Source organism: Apis mellifera, linkage group LG15 (genome assembly GCF_003254395.2).
Source record: "Apis mellifera strain DH4 linkage group LG15, Amel_HAv3.1, whole genome shotgun sequence".
Lineage (NCBI taxonomy): Eukaryota > Metazoa > Arthropoda > Insecta > Hymenoptera > Apidae > Apis > Apis mellifera.
Window position 1 is genome coordinate 8,405,500 of NC_037652.1, and position 23,449 is coordinate 8,428,948.

The window sequence follows — 23,449 nt, forward strand, 5'->3', positions numbered from 1 at the left end:
CGCGTGAAACGAAGGAAAATTTAATCAACCAATCATCCTAGGAATAATTCTCTCCTTTCCTTTCCTCTTCGAATCTCTCTCGAGCGAACGACAAACGCTCTTTCCGCGATCCATTTGTTCCGCGGAGTGGGGGGAGGGGAGAGGCAGGCGCGATCGGATGATGAACGGCCGTACGAAGAGAGACACATTGCCATCACGATAGAATGCTCAACGGAAATTGAAATTTTGACGGGGCATAGGCGCGCGCGAGGAGAAAGGACCGAACGGACCGCACCGACCCGTGCACAGACGCGCACATATATGTACATCTATATATATATACATAAGATCGTACGTCATACACCGTCTCGTATATACATACACGTATACACTCGGATAACTTATTCTCAATGATGCGTATCGTCTATCTTTACCCGAGCACATCGAACCGATTTATGACGACTGACAATATCCGAATTTACCAGGGAAGAGAAGAAGGGAGAGAGAAAGAAATTTGTGGGAAATAAGTAAGAGAAGTTGCCTCCATTCCTCTCGAGGAGAGTGGTGAATTAGAAATGAGGGAAGGGAGTTTGAATAATAGAGAGTGGGAGGGGATGAAGGAATTCCTGGAATATGTGTATCGAGGAGAGCGATCGAACGTTGTAATTCGCTTTTCTCTTTTCTTTTTCGACGGAGAAATTGAACGAGGGGAAAAAAATTCGGAGAGTTCGCGACACGCCTTCCGCGAATATATAAATCTCGATACGAGGGGGAGGGGAGAAATTCCTCGTACTGGAAATTAAACGGGTCGAACGAGAAAAAAGTAGGAAGCACTTTTCCTAATGAAACGAATTCTTAATCGTTTTCCCCTCGCATCTTGCCTCGCTTTTCCGAACCGCGAATTGAACACCCTTCGAAAAACGCTCGTTAAACGTTTTCTGTTCCCTAAACGTTCGAACGAGAGTACGAACAAGAGTGTCGTTACGAGACATTATTTCTCGCGAAATTATATTTCTCTAAAATTTAATTGGACGCACGGATGAATATGTGGGCGAAATGAATAGAGTCGCGCGTTTCGATTTGAATATATTCGATTCGTTTGGAAGAATCGTGATTGGTACATTTTATATATATATTGGGTTGGCAACTAAGTAATTGCGGATTTTTTTTAGAAAATCAAAGACAATTTTTTCATGGAACTAAATAACTTTATTCTGTAATGTGTTGCCCATTTTGACCTTTTGCTATCTTTCAGGCAGCATCATAATCCCACGTTCATAAAACTTGTGGTTTTTATTAGCAAAAAACTGAATCAGGTACGATTTGATATCATCATCGTTATTGAAATTTTTACCATTCGAGGAGTTTTGTAAAGATCGAAACAAAAAGTAATCGGATGGTGCAAGGTCAGGACTATATGGTGGATGTGGCAAAACATCCCAACCAAGCTCCAATAATTTTTGCCGAATGACCAAAGATGCGTGTGGCCTTGCATCGTCACGATGGAATACAACATCTTTTCGATTTGTCAATTCGGGCCGCTTTTCTTCAACCGCATTGTTTAATTTCGTTAGTTGTTCGATGTAGACAACAGAATTGATCGTTCGGTTGGGTGGTAAGAGTTCAAAATAGACAATTCCTTCGTAATCCCACCAAACTGATAACAAAATCTTCTTTCGACGAATACCAGCTTTTGATGTTGTTCGAGCTGGTTCACGTGGCCTGCTCCACCATCTTTTTCGCTTGATATTGTTGTAAACAATCCATTTTTCATCGCCAGTTATCGGTCGTTTTAAAAATGGATCATTTTCATTACGTTTCTTTAGCAAATCGCAGCTGTTAACGCGTTGCGTTAAATGCTTTTCTTTCAGTTCGCGAGGAACCCATGTATCGAGTTTTCGAACATAGCCAAGTTGTTTTAAGTGGTTTTCGATGCATGTATGCGATACACGAAGCTTCTCTGCAATCTCACGAGTTGTACTGTGACGATCCGAATCGATTATTGCTTCGATTAGGTCGTCATCAACTTCAACTGGACGACCAGAGTGAAAAATCACCAAAACGAAATTTGTCAATTTTGACACTGCCGTTCTTTTAAGGCTTCGTCGCCATAAACAGCGCATAACTTTTTGCGAGCTTGCGATGCGTTTTTCCCTTTGCGAAAATAAAAAAGCAAAATACGACGATGTTCCTTTTGATTTTCCATTTTTCAACGAAAACTACGCAACTGATCAAAAAAACTTTTTTTACTAATTGACAGCTGAACTGCCAACTATCAAATAAAAAAATGTGTTTTACATTTGGACTACGCCAGCAAACCTAAAAATTCAATTGAAGCCATCTATGAGTGAAATCCGCAATTACTTAATTGCCAACCCAATATATGTATGTACGAAATTTAAAATCAGAAAGAGATGGAAAGGAAAATGGCGAATCTGAATCGGTTAAGATACGAACGAGTCGCCGATGTTAATACAATGTTGGTATAAATGCATAGCAAGAACGGATTTACGCGAACAAGATGCACGAGAGATGTTGCTGCTTTATATTCCGATAATAATTTACAACGAGGGGATCGAACGTTTCGAGTGGATAACGATTTGAAATTGACATTTCTCGGAAAGTGGAGCAATTTCTGCAAGTTAATAAGGGTTAAGACTCGAATGTAAATTTGAAGGATTTATTTTATAACCACTTAGGGGGACGAAGGAGAATCGAATCGTATTTCGAAATTAAAAGAAAAGGGGGGAATAAAGTATTCATTTCTAGATATGATTCGAAGTATAATTCATTATTTGGAATGGTGATTTCGAAGCTGATTTCGTAGCGACAGATAATTAATCATAGAATCGAGATTGAATGGGCAGCGTACATATGTAACGGGTGTCGTTAGCATAGATAATTTTATCGTGCTGTACGTCAAAACTGTCGTATAATGTATTAACCCTTTGCGCTCGAGAGACGACTGTCATTTCGATCCAACGGCGATAACAGGAAGGGAATAAATATTCTCCAAGCCGTTTACGGTGTTAAGAATTAAATCCTCGATTTTCTTCCTTGCACGGATGAGGTTAAAAGTATTTCGATTGGAAATTCCATCCTACCAAGAGAGTTCTTGAATATTTTTTAATTAATTTAAAATTAAAATTTGAAAAACACGTACGTTTCATTTGAACGCGTGAAAATTATTTCGATTATCAATAAGAAATCGGGCGAACAATCGTCTCTTCAATATAACACACCACTTACCGTTTTAACGTAAAATACCCGTGCGGTTGATAGGCGAGTGGCAAGGAAAAAAAGGAAATAGAAAATCGTTCCACTGCTACTCACTTTCCGTGAAGGTATATACAGCCTTGAAGCCTGGGGATTGGCGGGACGACGTGATTCCGTTGAATTCCAAAGAGAGACGTGGTCCGTTGCTCATGATAGGCCGTGCCGGTTTCTCGCCGCAGAACGAATCTATTTTCTCCTTCTTTCTGTCTATGTGCACGTACGCCATCAAGGAGTCCACGCCCTCGCATCTGCAAATTTCGAAATAAAGGGGGAGGGGCGATTTAACGAAGGATACGATGTCGATAAGGTTGGACGGGGAGGGACGCGAGATTTGATTAATTCGATCAGGCTGCGAGTTATTATTATCATTCCAGTAAATGAACGTAACACGCGATACATCATCGTACAACACGTTTGACAACGTTCATTATCATCGATTATCGTAATTGGGTAAAATTGCATATGAGACGAACAACCGATCGAAATAGTTTGTTGTCGTAGCCTTCGTAGTGTGAAAACAACGCAAATTGGCGTCGTTGTAAAATTGCAACAACAACCGGACGTTGTGCAAATGTTGTTAACGGCCAAGAATTTAATTTACGACGATACTTGCCATTATTTATTCTCCATCATCCGGAATATACGTATCACTGGATACGAGATGTATAATCGAGCGCAAAGTTGTATTTTAAATTAGAAAATAGAAAAGGAAGAATTATTGTTGCCATTGTTTTATATTTTTTTTCCTATATTTATACTGTTTTCGATACGCGCGTTCATTTACTGTGCGTAAGTTAGAAATATTACAATTTTTATTTCGCATATGGGATATCTTTCGTACAAATTTTAAGATAAATAGCAAAGCAAATATCGTGATTATCGAAATTTTGGGAGTCGTTTATTTCGTAAAAAAAAAAAAAAAAGAAATAAATAATATATTATTTATTTTTTTACAGAGGGTAAATATTTTTAATCTTTGTGGAATGGTATTTATCTTCAAATAAATTTACAAATGTAAACATTGTGTTTACATGGATTTATTAAGGTAAATAATATCGTATTTGCGTTTAAACGGATTTATAAGGGCAAACAATGCGATATTATCTATTTTCGGATAATATTTTTTTGGAAATTAAAATTTTCCACCTTCCGTCCATTTCATTCTTTCTTCATGATATTATTATATATTCTATACATTTCGATGAACACACAAATTGCATGTTTATCGATTCCAACGTGATGTTTCGTTATATTTCGTGATATTTCAATTCATTTAAACGCATTATAATCAAACTTTGTTGTCCCGATAATTAATGCTATTAATGGTAATAATATAATTTCGATCAATATCAATTATATTTACACGTACGAGAATAATAATTACACTTGGTTATTTTCCATCTCGATATAAAATTAAACGATAACTTGAACGAATAATGAATTGCATTTGTCGATCATCTTTTTTGGGGGGGGAAAAAAAAAACTTGTTACTTTCATACACTTTGTACGTTATACACGAGTCGAGTATTAACTTATTAACTCGGTTATTAATTAAAATTACGATATATGCGATGTATCGTTTTATGAAATAGTCCGATAATTTTGTTCTAGTTGCGGGAAATTTGAAATTTTAATTAGATCTCGGATTTTCATCAACGCATTGTAAACTCGTGTATACCGGATTCGAACAGATCTGATCAGTAATGGGTTTTAGGACTTGCGGCAACGGTTTCCCCGAAAATTAGCAACATGTACAACCATCCTAAATTGCGTGCTTGTACACTCCGCGTAATACCGATGGCTCGTCGAAACCATTTAGAAATTAAGAAAACTCGAATTTCTCGAACGAGTCGAATTATCAAAAAAGAAGAAGAAAGAAATCATCATTCAGAAATAGAGAAACTAGAAAGTTGAAAGATAATTTAATTCTTTTCAAATAAAATCTCCTTCGAGTTCAATTAATAAAGTTGAAACGTTTAAGAAAACGAGGCGCGCGAAAGTTTCTACGAGAGAAACAACATCCACGTGTCGAAACACGGTGTAATATTTTAAAGTACCTCCGTTGTCGTACAAATTGTTTTTCGATACGGTGCCGAAACAGGCCGGTGGCGTTGTTCGATCGATCTTTTTCATATGCATTAGCAATGCCACGTTCCCCTCCCCGCATCCGCATAAATACAGAGGCGTATCGTGAAATGTGGACAATGCTTTAAGGAGGAGGGTTGATTCTCGATAAGAATAAAACGAATAGAACGTTCTAGTTCCGTATATTTCTATATATATATATATATCTCGTTTTCTGGGATTAATTAAACAAACGTCGCTCGGGATTTTATTTAATTAATTCGATGCCATCGCTCTTTGCAAGTTTTATAAAAATTGAAACGTATTGGAGGAAAGCTCGTTCGTTTCTCTCGTATTCTTATTCAATAATCGTGGAAGAGGAATTTTAAAATGATCTCAGACTATTATTTTATCATTCACTTATCGAAACATATAATCCTTAGGATAGTATAAATTTCATTTTCCGCGAAATTTCCCCGACAACCCGTCGCTCGTATTAACGATCGTTAGAAATCGAAGAGAAAGAGAGAGAGAGAGAGAGTTCGTTAAAGTTAAAACGGTCGAACGGGCAACGAAACGGCAGTATTTGAATCATATTCGAAGAAGCCACTAAATTTTCGCGCCTCGCCCGCCACCCGGATCGCTGAACCGGCTATAATAAGTACGAATGTTGCGCAATCCCGGGGGTAAAAACGACGATACAAAAGATCTATAACTTTCTTTCGTAGAGGGAAGGCGGATTTATCATGCCGTTAAAAGGAGTGTATTCAAAGATATATATATTCCTCTCTTTTTCTTGCTCCTTCCTTTTTAACGACACGATTTGTACGCGCGAAATGAACGTCGGGGGTGCATTAATAACGAACGTTAAATTAAATGACAGCGAATTGAAATAATTCTACTACTTAATTCCTTCCCCTTCGATGCTCGGATTTTTCCTTTCCTTCTTCTTCTTCTTCTTCTTCTCATTCGTATTCGATTTCATCGTTATCAAGAATACACGCGAACAAGATTAAAGAACCACGCGTCTTTTTTTTTTCAACGAAGAAGAAATCCATCGAGAAATCTTGAAACGGTTTCGTTGAAATTCATCGAATAACAATCCGAGTCTAATTTACCCAATTACCCTTCCTCCATTTTTCAGAATATATAGAAGAAAAAAGGAAAGAAAGAAGGAAAGAAGCTATTCCCTTCGAGAATCCCTCTCTCTCTCTCTCTTCGAACGAATCCGCTCTTTCATATTTATCCGCAATTCTCTGGATACACGCGTGGATGGCCAAACGCGTGGCGTGAAACATATTCAATGGGAAAACTTTTCATCTCCTCCTCCGACAAAGGGAGCCTCACCTGTGGGACCGCCGCGTATTTCCATTCGCTACTACTGATTTCGCGCCAGAAACACAGAAGACAGCGTTTCCTCCTCCTCGTATTTTCATATTCAACACCCCCTCCCCACTACAACATCGGCCTGGAAAACTCTCGGACCGATAACTCGACGTGTTGCAGGGGTTGTACGTGGTACTTCAATCGTGACTTTCGTTTTCGTTTTCGTTTTCGTTTTCGTTCTCTCTGCGACCCTCTAAAAAAAAAAGAAAGGGGAGGGGGAAAAAATTCCACTGTTTCGTCGCGTCTTCTCTCCCCTGCCCGTTCTTTCATTACTCCCTTTCTATTTCATCACGGTTTTTTTTCTCTGTTTTTATCACCCTCTTCGCACCCCTTTCGTTTCTCCCCTCGCGAGAAATATCGCGCTCTCTGGATGCGTTCTTTTAAAGCCACTTCTTCTTTCTCGGGAACGTAGTTCTGGAATTAATGGAGAATTTTCTTTTCTGTTTCTTTTTTTTTTTTCAGGGCACGAGCGAGTTGCGAGAAATTTCGCGGGCAATAAATTGTTGGAAATTTTCGGAAGCTTTTCCTTCGATGATACATCTTGTTATTAAAAAAAAAGAAAGAAAATATTTGCTCGATCGATTTTAAAGAAGAGGAATGGAAATATTGGAGGGGGAGGAGGAATCACGATTTTTTTTTTTTTTTGCAATAAAAATTGCTTTCACGTGAATTGAATTGTCGAATTTAGGGAATAAAACACGCGTTTTAACTCGGGATATAAAGCTGTTTTCAACGTTTGGCCGAGATTTATACGTATAATACGTAATATATGTTGTTGCATTTGCGAACGCTTTCAAATGTTATGATTTCATATCTACGGCTCCTTTCATAAATTGTTTCAGTTGAATTCTGTCAGTTTCTGTCGGTAAATACAAAGCGTGTAACGTATAAATAAAGAATATACACGCGAAGGGAACGTAAGAAGGAAACGTAATATAACCCCCTCCAAAAAAATCTCGCACGATCTTATTTTTATTTAAATTTTGACACGGTAATAAATTTACACTTAAAGCTCGCGCTACGTAACTTTTTTTTTCTCTCTCTCTCTCGCCTCGAACAAAGAGAATATATTTCGAGGAAAAGAACAAATGAAAACACGGTAATACACGCGTAATATACACACACTTTCTATCTAAATTAATATCTCGCTAGTTAATTTATACGCACGATGTAGCATAAATATTTAAATCATAATTACATTTAATAAATATTTAATACCTTCTCCAAACATTTATTCCGCTATACATGCGTCCCTCCCTCTACACATCCACAACGCGTGGCCCAGCGTCGTAAATTCGAATTTGCCACCTATTAGATCCATTCCGAATATGTCGTTTAAAACACAAAACGGATAACGCGGAAATGAATAATCGCGGATGTGAAATATCGGTCCCGAGTATATAGCGGCGCGCGAGTAAAAGTAAAAATTGGTTCAAATACCGTTTAAATTCTCGCCTCTCGCCGTTCTATCCCTACCCAATTTATCACGGTTCATCGCGGAGAAAAGGGAACGAATGTTTCAACACCCTCGTATTAACGCGATAATATATCCCTCTATATTTATTCATTTACTCATACCCTTTCATCCCTTCCCTATTTTCTCGCATTTTTATTTTTCCTCTTTCTCTCTTCAACAATGATCCAACATTTTCTCGAAATTATCAGAGTAGATTCGAGACTCGTACGAACGTAAAGAATATCATTGCTCCCTCAACGTTTATGCGTCGCCTATACGAACGTATTTCGAAATGGATGAAGCTGTGTGTGTGTGTGTGTGTGTGTGTGTGTGTGTGTGTGTGTGTGTGTGTGTGTGTACGCGAATGTTGGAATGCGCGACGGTGGAGGAAAATTTCGACCAATCCACTCGGATGATTGGAAGGAAACTGGGCAGGAAAATCAGATGTCGGTTACGGGCCACGCCGTCGTTCTATTCATCGCATTTCCATCTGTGCCGCTTCCATCGTGTATGCATATATACCGGAATAAACGACACGTTACGCAACGATATATTATTTTCGTTGAGAATTATCGAGCTATCGAGTTCGAGATATTTTTCGAAACGGGATTTCATTTCATTTTGTTTCTAAATATATATATATATATAGTTATAATAAATCTCGCAATATAGCGCTACGTTGGCAGTGTAGCGTATTTCATAGCGAATTTATTGGAAGCCGTGTAATAAATAACGTGTACACCTCGTTTCCTCGTTTAATCCGGAAGAACTGGCGAGAACTACGAATCTTTCCTTATCTCCTCTTTCCTGAAATCTTTTTGGATCGGTATCCATCTCGTTCGTCCAATTCCGCGGAACTGTCATAATAAAATATATTCTTTGTTTAGAAAAGTAGAGAATTTTCGATGGAAAATCGTCACCGAATTACACCTCGTTTCACCTGTTGATAAAATCATCGCTTTTCGCCTTCGATTCCTCGAATATTTGAGGGCAAATTTATTTATCGTGCAATAAACATTGTTGGAAAAAATCCCTTTTTTATCTCGAACGGACAATCTTTCGTTAGACGATGGTTCATTATTGTAAAAAAAAAAAAGAAGGAGTATAATTCTCACACTTAATTTTAAATGAAATTTTCAAAGTGACGAGAAAACTAATAACCCGTTTCGAGCAGTTTTTACGCGCTACATCCACAGATTGCCATTTGCCGAAGAAATAGAATTTGTCACGGATTTCATCGACAGATTTTCTATTAACCTAACTTTTCATCAGCCGCGCCGTGTTAATCATATTTCGTTCATCTCGCTCAATATCGGCAATTACCCCTCTCCTCCCCTCCACAAATTCCCACTCCATTAATTAATTCGCGATAAAATTTACGCGAAGGAGAAAAAAAAAGGAAAGAAATCATCAACGATCGTTGAAATTATTCCGATAATAATTTTCCATGTTGTTGTTCCACGTTGTGTTACATTAGTTAATAACGGCGTCTGTCGAACAGGGTTGACAAGTTCGCGAGAACCGACCACGATTATTAATTATACCTAGCCCTCGTTCGTTATTAACACGAACCAAGTTAATTTGCAGAGAGAGAGAGGAAGGATTGGAAAGAGAGATTCTTTCAGAATCGAGGAGAAACACGCGCGATTATCTCGATTTTCGTTCGAAATGCAATAGGAACAATTACCGGGAAGGCAACTAAGGCAACATTGCTCGAGCGACCGCACGATGAAACGTGGCAGCGGCAATTAAACACCGTTTAAGGCCAGGCACGCGGAAAATGAACGAGAGGATGACCAATCGCGATTGCCGTTGTCAGGAAAGCAGTTGCTCCGCCCGCGTTCCTCGCATGCCATTCCCCTAACCGAGGACCTCTTCCTTCCTGTGATGATTCGCCGCTCCTCGTTTCCTATTCGCCTCGATACGAGGAAGCAATCGTTGGAGAAAAGACAAAAACCCTTCTTCGTGGGATAATGATAAAAGTGTTGATTCAAAGCTGAAGGTGATTGAGAAGTGAATGGAAACAACGTTGCAATCGATTTTGAATCGTGATGGAAAAGAGAATTACGCACACACGGTGTACGTGATTCCATTGCACGCGGGTTAATAGACTGACGGGTCAGTTAATAGTTAGATTTATGGATCTCCCTCCTCCTCCCTCTGTTTAACGAAGTTGACGAGGTCTGATATAATGGCCGTTATTTCGCAGACGGGTATTTCGAAGCGCTACTCGAGATCGAAAATAGAAAAGGAATCTGGAAATCTTTTCCATCGACGGAAGAATATCCATTACTTTCTTTTTTTTTTACCAAAGCCAATAATCTCTCGAGGAGGCCAAATTCGATCTCCTCGATCCTTTTCCCCTCTTTTTTGGAAACGAATCGCGAACAAGTCGCCCTCAGCGGCTCTCTTCTCTCGAAAACGTTGATTTAACGTTGCTCGTATCGACGTAAAGTGTAAAGGAGGAGAAGGGAAGGGCGAGCAACAACAGGGTGGCTGTATAATGAAAAGGCGACGCGGAATTTGGCGAGGCGAGGCGCGCCTTCGAGTACGATTTTCACAAGAGAGGGAGGGAGGGGAATGGGATCGAGTGGCGATGGCCGAATTCCGCCATTAGCGCCGCCGATTGATCGACGAGTTCGTTTCGTTGTCGGACGATCGGACGTTCCCGGAATTCTCCGCTTGTCCTTGTGAAAAGCACGGGAACCGACAGTTGTGATCGATTTCACGACTGCGGGGAGGGAGAGGAGGGGGATCCATCGCACACGCACTCGGTTTAAAGAGTACGGTGTGTCCACCACCATTTTCCTCTCCTTTTTTTTTTTTTTTTCATTTTCCTCGCCACTTACGCTGATTGCTAAAAGTTATCGCGAGAATTAATCGGTGTCTAATCTTTCGACGAAGACAATTAGCGATTCGACGACGACGACGATGACTCTTTCGTTAATGGAGAGAGAGAGAGAGAGAGAGAGAGAGAGGAGATCTATTTTTGGGAAAGTATTTTCCACGCTTTGATGTTTAATCGGGATAAATCGTTGAATGGATATTGATGATCCGATTCGTCGCTTCGTTTCATCATTGCCGCTTCCATTATCTATTGTCATATCGGGGGGTTTGTTTTTCGAAATTGTATGCGCGATTGTTCGATTATAAATTATGCCCGCGATTATTAATTATCGTCCGCAAGAGTTGGAAGGATGGATAAAGGAAGGAAGATTGGGGATGGAAGAAGAAAAGAGGGAAAGAGAATTTTCCTTTTTTCTATTTTATTTTAAAATCGTTCACTCGAGGTATCTCGAAATATTTGCGCAATTATTTAGCGGGTATGAGGATGATAATAATAATAATTAGTTTAATCAACGATCGAATTTAATTATCAATTAGATTATTAATTCGCTATTAAAATTCTCATTGTCGCGAAATTAATGTTTGAGTTCATTCCCGGATTTATCTATTAATCAGCTTTGATTGTTAACGATATATTTCGCGTAATATAATCACGAGTATCGAAATAGAACGTGATTAAATTTTAGAAATTGATCGATCGTTACAAAAATCGAATATTTTTGTAAAAATCAAATCTCTCTCTCTCTCTCTCTCTCTCTCTCTCTCTCTCTCTCGTATTTTAATACAAAATTATTCGTAGAAATCGTGAAAGTATCGCGAATAAAGTATTGAAAAGATGTTGGAGCAATGTTTCGAGGATTATCCAGAAATTCCAGAGGAATGGAAACAGATGATACAGTTGAACCGATACAGTTGTTCCAATGATAAATTCTCCACTTTTAATTATACACGTTTCGTTTAATATTTCAGCTCGACAACGTAAACACAACAATGGATTGTATCTCGCGTGTGTAAATACGAAAAGCGCGTAAATTAAGAACCGGTTGGAAATTGCGAGCTTGCTAAGTAAAAGTATCGCGTTTTTAAAATCCCTTTTCTCGAAGAAGGGAAAATAAAGAAAATTGAACCAATTTTGACTTTCGTACGATATATTCGTGTATATTCGTACGTTTTTTCGAGATGTTTCCACGATTAAAGCGGATCCATCGATAAAATTTGATACCGATTCGCTCTGAACGATCGAACAACGCTCCTCTCGTCCGCTTTTTCCCCGTATTTGCAAACGTTTCCAGCTTCCCTGTAACTTCGATCGGCTCGCTTTACTTATTATTGAAAAGCGTTAAACACGTGATTGACGTGTTTAAACGGACCATTCATTTTTCACTCATCGACGTACCAGTTTTCACCTACGCATAACAATTTTTCAACTTTCGCAACCCGCGATATTTCAACCCTGCTTTCCACGGATCCGATTCGATGATCGATCACGCTATATATATATATATATATATATTTTCGCGAGGAGAAAACATTTTCTTCTCTCTCTCTCTCTCTCTTTCTCTCGTTATTACCGAATTTATTCGCAAGGAGAGAGAAAAAGAGAGAGGAGACAAATACTTACTCGTTCGCCGTGTTCGACGTATGATACAAGTTGAGATCGTGGAATACCAATTGGACACGTTCCTTTCCCCGCCCCTGGAACTCGTACGTACAGTGCGTCCTCGGTGGATAAGGATTCGGATATCCCGGAGACGTGACCACCCCTGTCTTCGTCGTGTCGCTGTTGAAAACCATATCGCAAAGCGACGCTGCAACAAACAAAAGTATGACGTTAAAACGTTGAAATCAACGATAAAACTATCGCTTTATCCAATTATTCGTCCATTATTTTAGTATCTAATTTTGGATCGTGAGTTTTATACTTGTTGCGTGTGTTTTATATTATATTACTGAAGGAAATATATTTTCAGACGTGCGATTCACAGTTTATCTGGAATTGAAAACGCGTATCTTCAATATATATATATATACATATATAGAGTGTCCCAAAATTAACGCAGGATGAATAGAAAATCGTATTCCAAGTCTACATTAACCGACTGAAAATCTGGAACACGTCGTTTTACCATTTTCAAGCATTGTTCGATACACAAGCATTACCACCCTCCCTCTTCCTCTCGTTTCTCCTCGATCTCTTATTACGTTATTTTTCTTTATTTTTTTCCTTCATTATTATACCACGAGACGATCTTGGAAACGTGTTTTAAATATATAAAAGGTGTCCCAAAATTAACGCAGGATGTGAATTTGCCGCCATTTTTGCATCAAGTCGTTGGCAAGCCTGAGAAAAGAACGGTTTGACGGCTGAGAGAGTTTAGGATTGGTAAAAATGGAGCGTTGTACGATACAACAACGTGGAATGGATTATTAATCGCGAAAAAGTGGATGCTGCTTTTTCCAGCAAAATAATCCTAAGCGACGAAGCACATTTTCGCCTCGATGCCTTTGTCGATCGCCAAAATTGCCAATTGCGTTTGGGGTTCGGAGAAGTCGCGTGCGATTAGCGAGAAACAAACGCACCCACGACGTGTCACCGTTTGGTGCGGGTTTTGGGCAGAAGGCGTCATCGGACCATACTTTTTTGAGAAGGAGGCTGGTCGAGTAGCGACTGTTAATGGCGCTCGATATCGCGACGCGATAACACGGTTCTTTCTGCTGAAATTCGATGATATCGATGCGGCCGATACGTGGTTTCGACGAGACGATGCCACGTGCCATTCAGCCAACGAAACGATTCGATTACCGCACGAGACATTTCCTGCTCGTGTACTCTCTCGTTTCGGTGATCAGAATTGGATCGTGTGATTTAATACCATTAGATTTCTTCTTATGGGGTTATTTGAAGCGAAAGGTCTATGTCGATGATCCCACAACCACAATTATGCAGAAAGGTGGTGAAAAATTTCGACGAAAGGGTTTACGATTCGCTTAAAAAATAAATATCCAAAGACTAGAAACTCTCTTTTATATTCAATTCAAATCTCGCGTTAATTTTGGGACACCGTTTATATTGAAAAATCGTCTCGAGGATATAAGTTGGGAGGAGGAGAAAAGAGAGATTTTCTTTTTTTTTACGAATTTATCGCGCAAGAAATAATATAGTTTGACGATATAGATTGTTTCGCAAGCGACGCTCGCAATTTTAATTAATTGGCTTGGCGTTAATTACCGGATACAAAGAGTATTAATTTATTGTCCGTCTGGTTCATTGCGTTGTTTGCGTAATTAGTTGGCTGCTACACGACGCGTGAAACGTAGACGGTTCAAAGGCGTGCCATGAATTTACACACTCGCGTTTGTTGGCCGCGAGAATTGTTTCGATGGCTGATGCACAATTTTCACTCGTTTCCGCATCTGACGAGACCCGTGATTTCCCCCTTTTTCTCTCTCTCTCTCTGCCGATCGATGGACGCGAAAAAACTTCCAACGAATTTCGCGAACCGAAAAGAGAAAAAAGAAAACGGACATTAAAAAATATTATTCCACGGACGGGGCTCGAAAGATAGGATGCGCACGACGCGACAAAGATTTACCGCGCGGAAAGCAAAAGGGCGAGAGAAGTGATATGTACGATGGCTCATGAATGTTGCATGACTGTTTGGATCACAGTTGCATCGTATCACAGATCTCGATACTCGGCCTCCAAGTTATTAGCATATCGAAAATATTGCCCTCGTACTACTGCTCTTCTCCGCATTCATTCTCTCGCCCGATAATATCGGAATAATCTCGGACGAGATCCTTTCTTCAAAGAATTTTTTGTCCAATTGCGTAAATGCATTGATTATTACCCATCGACAAAGGAGCAATAACAGAGAAAGATTTTTCACCTCTTCTTTCCCCTTTTTTCAAACGCGAGATAAAATGAAAATATATTTACATCACGATAAATTCCACGGTAACTGGGTTAGAGAAGCGGGTCTTGCTGACTTGCCGCGATTACGCTTGTTTCGCTTCGTTAGCGGTCAATTCCCGGGGAAATGGAGGATTGCATAAGCAATCCAAGCGACCCGCGACAACTGGGTCCTACGAAAAACGCGAGAATTCCCTCCCCTCTCCTCCGATTCGTTTAATTCGAATTGCCAGCGAAATTAATGAGCCGATCCTCGAGTCGAAGGAAAGAAAATTTTTCGCACAAGTTCTCAATTCAGGTAGCAAAGTAGTGCCGGCCGAATTGAATCGAACGCTCGGCTTTCGTTCAAAAGTGAACGAAGAAAAAGTGGCTCGAGTTACGTAAACGTGCCCGTAGTTTCTCGTAGAGAACACTGTTTAGCAAAGGCTCCGTCTAAGAAAATGGCCTCTATGAAATTCGGGGATCGGCCTCGTTTTCGCTCGGCTTCTTCGCCTTTATGCGGCCCAATGCGCGGAAGCTTTGGGGAAAAAAGGGTGGCAAAGAGGAGCAAAGGAGAGAGAGAGAGAGAGAGGAGGAAGAACGCTTGTTTACCGCGCGTTCATTATTTAGGCCTTGCCTAGAGAGGGGAGAGGGGGCTTATCGACTTTTGAACACCAGGCGGGTCGAATAGCACGGGGAAGAGGAAGGGGGTAAACGTTTTAATTTGCATTCATGAGCCGTCTTCTGAAAATTCTTAGGAGACCCACGTTCAAAGTATTCCAAGTACGTCTCCCCCGGTTATACTCCAAGGGACGAATTCACTTATGACGATCGATGCGTCTACTTCCAAGAATATGCCCCCCTCTAAGTAAGTCTAATGTATTCGTCGAGTGGCCGATCGCTCGGATGGATCGAAGGAGAGGGTCGTTTAAAAAGAGAGAAGTTGACAGAAAATTGTTTATCTTCGCGTCGATGTTTATAAATCGTTGACAATTTGTTATTAAACGCTAAGAAATGCGAGAACGTGAACTTAACGATCGAGGAGGATCTGGAAATTTATGCGAGGAATTTATTATGGGAAGGGGTTGAAAAAATTTTGTGCCACTTTTCGACTCGAACAGAGATTACGAATGGATTTTTCTACACTTTTAAAAGTCCGTAAAAATCGAAATGTTTTAGGTCGGTGAGAGCTCGAAAGAATTTTTGACCGGAAATGGTTGTTTTTCGAGAAAATTATAAAAGAATTATTGCAAGATAAACGCGTTTATTGGAGAAATATCACAACTTGTAATTCCTGGAACGTGGTTTACTTTTTTACAATCGTGTTTTATAAACAGATGAAACTTTTCGTATCGCGAATTATTAACGGATATTACTAATGGAAATCGCGTAGCGTTTAATCAGATTAATGCCAGATTAAATATCCATATTTACCAATATTATTTGCCCGTCTCCTTTTCGAAAATTTCTCTTCGTACTTTTCCCTCCTCTACAACAATTTCCATTTACTCTCCCTTTTCAATCGAACTTTTTTTCGAATTATTTAAACAAAAGGGTAGGAAGAAAAAACACGATTCGAAATTACATCTTCGAAAGCCTCGTCCGAAATGATCGCAATTAATTGCACGCCCGCAATCGAATCTTGGTACGCGAAGGGCTAATTAAAATCTCGTTCGTCGAAATTTCCACGCGTGTATATACACGAACCCTCCTCCCCGTTTCTCGAAATTTAATCGCGCTTCATTCTCGTTTTACGCATTCTCCCCCCCCAAAACCAGCTCTCGCTGAAACTCGCTCGAAATTTCAGTTTACCAGTCAAATTTCGTTCGTCAACTATATCACCAACCCCATACACTCCTATACACCCCCTCTCTTCCATACATCGCGTCGCACACAGGATCCATCCCTGCCAACGGTGAAAAAGGAAGTTGCCATGAAAACCATTGGAATTCCCCTCCCTCGTACACACAATTTCGTAAACTCTTGCGGGGAGAGGAGGTTAAATTGCACGGCGGTGGCGGAATTGTTTCAAGCTCGTTTCACTCGTCGTCGTCGAATCTGATCGCTTGGAGGAACGCGATTTGCGGATCTCGCATTGAACGTTTAACCTTAAACGAGGTGGAGGGCCGAGTCAGCGGTACGCGTATTAATAATTTCTAACCGGGGGTTAGAAGGAGGGAGGAGGGTTGGAAGTTTGGCGGAATTAATTTGAACGCCATTTGCCGGTCGCGTCTTGCGAGTAACCGGCCAAGTAACCGAGCGATTCCAAGCTTATGCGTCCCCGCTCCTCGCGTGTCCGCTATCACGCTCAGCAGAATCGCCGCCCATCCAGGGAATATCCTGTTCCGTTTCGGGCTGATGCAGCCCCCGCATTTTCTTGCGGATCTCTGCATTATTCACGCGCGGACGTCTCCGCCGATTTCTTCGTCGCTCTTGCCACCACACGTGAAAGAGAGTGTATATCATATATGTACATATATATATATATATGTGTGTGTAGCGACTTTTCGCCAGGAAATCTCCGCCGCTTCTTGCCACACGAATATTTGTCAACGAGATTCTATCGATGTTTAAGAATCGGAGGGAAGGAAGAGAGGTGAAAGGATCGTACGGGAGACGAAAATACGGAGAGATGTATATATAGGTTGAAAAATTGTTGTATATGCGGAGGAAGATTTTTGAGGAGATTTTTAAGGGAGAAAAATTTGAGGGGATCATTAGTCGTTTGCGTTAATTTTATCGTTATCGATGGAGTAATTGAATTCGTATGGACGACGGGAGACGATGAAAGATTAATATTAGCCGACTAGCGATTGCTGCGAGGATATTGCAACGATCGAAAGAGAAAATTATATTTTTAATTAATCCTTATTTTTAATGTAATCCTGTTTTGAGCGAAAATAATTCGGAAATGGAAGAAAAGAAACATTTTTGAGGAGTTTCAATTTCGAATTCGTGAAATTTGTTTGTTTCCTTAAACGAGGTATCGAATAATTAAGAAAGCAGAGCGGAAAATTTACGATTATTTTCGTTATTGCTCCGCTTAATTGCCGAAAATGCGAACCCCTCCGATATAATTGACGCATAACAGAACAAATTGCCTCAAAGTATGATGTGAATGTAATTATTTTACAAAAGCGTCCATTGTCGGTAACGATATCGAGGAAATTTAATTGAATCTTCCCTATCATTTCTCGTCTCCCGATTTCTTAATTCGATAAAAATCATAATCATTTTCTAATTTCTCACTCTTTATTTTTTATTATCGAAGAAAAATTTTCTTTCGATCGTTTGACAATTTAGGAAAGGAGAGCAGAGAAAGTGAGAAGATTCGGTTAACTGTGAAAATGAAGGAGCAGGAGGAGGAGGAGGGATGCGTGGAACAAATTTATCCCGTCCAATATGTCCGCCGCTTTATCTCATGGTTTAAGGTGTTATATAATTTCCGATACACGCCGACGAAAACCCTCTCCCTCTCCCCGCAGGCCTGTTTCATTGTGTTTCACGAATTTCCATTTTACGGTCTCTTGACTTAAACCGATTAACCGGTGAACTAACTCTCCGGTATAACGGTATCTCGTTTCATTAACGTTGTTAACTTGGTTTCAAAATGCTTTCTAGCTCCTGTTTGGGCCTGTGTATACGTATATATGTGTGTGGAGAGGGACGAAGAGAAGAGAAGATTGGCCGGTTCTCGTCAACGAGAAGAGGAGAAAATAAACTTGTATCAAGTTGCGGCGAAAAGATTGTCTCTCAATCTTGCGATAACTCGAACCCTTATTAATCGCTCTTTAGAGACGTATTACGCCCTCGAAACGAATTTAAAACCCTGTTCTTCCCTAATCGTCGTTTCCTCTCTCTCTCCTTTTTTTTTGTCCATTTTATTTCGTATTTTAAATTCCTCCAAGTATTAATTTGCACGGGATTCGATGATTATCACACGTGAAATATCTGGAGGCAAAAGAGCTTCTGAAATCGGTTTCTCCCTCAAAATTTAAAACCTCGCCTCGTTTATTTACCAGTTTTATTTAGTAGAAGCTTCTTTGGGGGAAGTAACGCGGCAAGGAAATAAAATTGTTGAAAGTTAGCCTGTACTTAAGTGGAAAGCGTATCCTTAACAACGCGCATTTGAGGGAGAACGAGTCAGAGCGCTTTTATTTTTTTTTCGAAAAGAGAACTCGAGGGTTCGTTTTGATAATCGGAGGACGAGCGGATAAATTCTTGCATTATTATTTAGAGAATCGAAAATTTAATGAAAGGTCGAAATATTTCAGATTGTGAAATAAATAAATAAATAAACTGGAAAAAAGGAAGAAAAATATGTATACAAATTTATTTCGCAATGTATCATCGAGCGTTTTGTAAATTTTTTTCTCCACTGCTTGTTTCATCTTGTTTATTAACGTTTTTTTAATACGTGGATTTTTTTATTCATTATTATTTTTTTCCTTTTTTTTTTTTATTTTCCAAATCATCGATGAACGGGGGGAAAAAAATGCACGATATTCAAAGTTCAAATTCCAGTCCCAATTCAACTCTTTGAATTGAAATTTTAAAGGGAAAGTTGGCACGCGGCGATCAAATATTTTTTTTTTTAATCGAAACGAAACTGTGCTGCGACACAGCTTGTTTGATCTTTCAATTTTATGAATAAATCACCCGTTTACACGAACGGGGGTTACGGGGGGGGGGGGGGGGAATGGAACAAATACTTTGAGACTTGACAGGCGAGTTTGCACGAGGTTAATTGCATAGTAAATCGAATAGCTATTAGAATCTGGGGAAGGAGAATGGTAATTTGGATGTATCATAACACAGGTACACAGTTTCCCTAATAAATTTTGCATTGTTGTTTCGACAGTGACTGACAACGAAATTTATTCAACGAACCAACTCATTAAGTATCCGTCGGAAGTTAATCGGCGGTTGATCGCGCAAACACACGTAATTTTCAAATCGTTTTATGGATTTGTAATAATCGAAATCGAATTGTCTCTCCTTTCTCCGAATGAAAAAAAAGAAAAAAGATCCATTTTCGATCCATGAAAATCGAGTCATAAAATGTAATAAATTTACACATCGAATCAATAAATAAATTCCAGCTGTTACTAAAGTTGATGAATGAACTAAAGATGAAACAGGAGTTGGAATCATAATTGCTATTGGTAGCCAGGAATTGAAAAAGGAATTTGTGCACTCTTCTACTTCGGCATGAAAATCTTAATGAAAATCAAAACAAGTGTTGATATAAAATAGGATCACCACTTCCTATTGGGTCAAAGAATGAAGTATTAAAATTTCGATCAAATAATAATATAGTGATTGCTCCAACTAAAACTGGTAATGATATAATCAATAAAATTGCTGTAATAAAAACTGATCATGGAAATTTGATCGTAATTTAAAGAAAAATTTTTTATTATTATAATTGTAACTATTAAGTTTAATGATCCTATAATTGATGAAATTCCTGATATATGAAGAGAAAAAATTGCAAAATCAACTGATGGTGATGAATGAAATATAAATATGCTGATAATGATGGATATACTGTTCATCCAGTCCCTGGTCTTGGATAAAATAAATTTCTTAATAAAAGTATAATTAACGAAGGTGGTAGAATCTAATATTATTTATTCGAGGAAAAGCTATATCAGGGGATCCTAATATTAAAGGAATTAATCAATTTCCAAATCCTCCGATTGAGAATGGTATAACTATAAAAAAAATTATTAAAAATGCGTGTCACAATTGTATTATAGATTTGGTCATTGTTAATTCACGATCTTGGTGATCTTAATTCTATACAAATAATTAGTTTTATTGAGGAACTTATAGTATTCCAGACCATAAGGCTAGAATAATATATAAAATTCCAATGTTTTTATGATTGGTTGATATAAATCACTTTATAATTAAGATTTTCGGCATGAAAATCGAGTCGTAAGAAAAGAATGAACAAACCCTTGCTTTTACTTTGTTTCGAACGAAGAAAAAAAATTCCACGAAAGCGTCGAAAGTCCTCGATCTCTCGTTCCGCTCGCATTCTTACGCGTCGAGGATGCGAAATGATTCTTCCAAGAAGCTGGGTGGGTGACCCTTTTATCAGTTTCCCAGACGTCGAAATCGCGTATTTCCAATCGTGGACGATCGACGCCGGAGTTAGACGATACTCCCTCTGGGCTGGGAGAGGCAGAGGATCGATAGAACAAACGAAAGATAGACAGACAGATAGAGAGAGAGAGACGCCAGAAACGGAAACCGACGCTGGTGTCTGGCCGTGGAGAATTCTGGAAAACTGGCGAACCGTGGTTGGTTGCACCGTGGTTTTGTCTCAGGCACGAACCGCCGTGGATCCGGATGCCGGGAAGAAAAGGGGAGGAAACGAGGTGGAGAAGCTCGCGGACGAAGCGAGAGAGAGAGAGGAGGGTAGATAAGGGAAGCATGGAAATCGAGAGGAGGGGGAGAGAGCGGAGACGGAAAGGAGGAAGGAAGAGAAGTTACTTAACGTCGCTGCAAAATGGAACGGTAACTAATTCTGACTAGAGCGGCTGATTTATCGGCTTTTGCTTCTTCATCGTTGCCTTTCATCGTCCCTCGCGTATCCCTCTCTCTCTCTCTCGTTTTCCAAAGTACCTCGCTCTGTCACAGATTTCGTTACGCTTTCGAGATACACCCCTTTCGCAACCTCGAAAGAAATATTCCAAAATATCGAGAAGCAATTTTCTCAAATTTTTTTCTCTTTCAAGTGATTAATTCGAAGAGCAAAGTTACGATGGTAATTTCGCTTTATTCTGTTCAGGGAAATGGGGGAGGTAAACGGATATTTTATCGGTTGACCGGTTATTGCCTCTTTTTCTCTCTCTCTTTTCCTCTTATTTTCCCCATCCAACGATGACGGAACTCGCTATTTTTCATCGTACAACCCGTCCTAATAACTTTCCTTCGCAACTCGGAGAGCAACGTCATTCCCCGTTGTCCATTCTTTCCTCTCCTCTATTTTTCTCCCCTTCCTTCCTTCTTCTTCCAACTTTTCGTCTCGCCACCTCCCCCCTTTCCTCAAAGACAAATATTTTGATTGATATCGTTTTCATCGCTCGATCGCATTTCCATTAGTTGATGAGCTTCTCGTGGATGGAGGGAGAGGCCGATGTCGAAGCGTCGCGAGAGAAGAAGAGAAAAAGAAGAGGAAGTGGAGGAGGCATTGTGCGCCCGATCGACAAGTCGGGATGACGCGCCGCCAATCGTTGGGAATTTCCATTTTAAAAAACGAAACGAAATATTTTCGAATATCGACTCGAGGCGGTCCTCCTTTCTTTTCAACGAAACACGTGGATGAGACGCGTGCCCTCCCCCTCCCTTCAGCAGTATCCAATCGATATCCTCGCGTTACGCGCTCCTGTCGTTCTCTTACCGTTACCCGGCGCATCCATCATCTCCGTCACAGGGATAGGGGAGAGCTCGTCTATCAAGGGACCGATTAGCGACGATAAAGATCTGGAAATGAATGGACCGCGCCACTCGAACGGCTCATTGTCCTCCCCGTCGTGTCCAACCGCTCGATTCTCCGCCATCCCCCCCACCAAACAATCGTGCCTCGAATTATTAATCACGCCGATGATGGATATCGGACGGAGGATATGGGATACGAATAATTACGGACAAACTTTTTCATCAGACACGCTGCTTTATTTCCTTATCTTTACTCGTTTCAATTACACTTTCGAATTCGATCCGATAAAAGTGAACGAGAGAGGGAATTGTCGGTGCTGGAAAAAATTGCACGGATCGGATTGGATTTGGAATTTTCGCAACGATATCGGCTGGGCGAAAGGGAGAAGGAGAAAGAAAGAAGTCGATTTTCTTCTTAATTTCCATGCAAAATACTCGTGATCCGAGTTGATTCGTTTTATTAGGAGTGGATGTCGGGAGGAGAGGAGGGAGGTTTCGATTCGGGGCCAAAAATCCGGTTACGCTTGTATCTCGGCCTCCCCCTTTCATTTACATGCCCGTGTACACGATACACGGGGTGGGCCGGGCGCGAGAACAGTGGAACAACAGAGGCTCGGATACGACAGATCCATTCCTCACCCTCCGCTTCTCTTATTTTTTCTCTCTTTTTTCCTCGCTCACCTGCGACGATTTAACCGCGAGGGCGACGTTTTCCAACACTTTCCCCTTTTCTCGTTTAATATCGACTCCTCTGTGTGTGATGCTCGAACAGAGATGGAGAAATATATTTAAGAAAAAGAAATAGACGTCAGCTATTGAATAGCAATGTCGTTGACTAACATAAAACAACGATAACAAAAGTGAATAAAGTGAATAAAATTTCAGCGAACTTTTATAAATTCCGTTAAAAACTGAATCCTCGAGAAGAATCATCGCAATTATTGGCGCTCCTTTGCTGGGGACTCTGTGGACGGACTCCCTGCATCATGTATTATTCCAGAAATTTTCCTCGGATCGGGTACCCCACTGAAGAATATCGAGGAAGGGCTTTGGAAGCTGAGAATCCCCCCCCCCCCCTCTCCGAGAAACTTGAGAAT

General features: G+C 40.0%; 1 protein-coding gene across 4 annotated transcripts in view; it reads right to left on the reverse strand.

Moving 5' to 3' along the window:
• LOC726948 (suppressor of lurcher protein 1) overlaps positions 1–23,449 on the reverse strand; it is a 388,735-nt gene that overhangs the window by 32,724 nt on the left and 332,562 nt on the right. For 3 of the 4 annotated variants that reach the window (XM_001122665.5, XM_006563653.3, XM_016916568.2), the window contains exons 9-10: positions 12,630–12,816; positions 3,313–3,503 (exon numbers count right to left, since the gene is read on the reverse strand). In XM_001122665.5, coding sequence (XP_001122665.2) covers positions 3,313–3,503; positions 12,630–12,816 — 378 coding nt within the window. The remainder of the gene's footprint in view (positions 1–3,312; positions 3,504–12,629; positions 12,817–23,449) is intronic. The other variant, XR_409726.3, reaches the window with a different exon arrangement.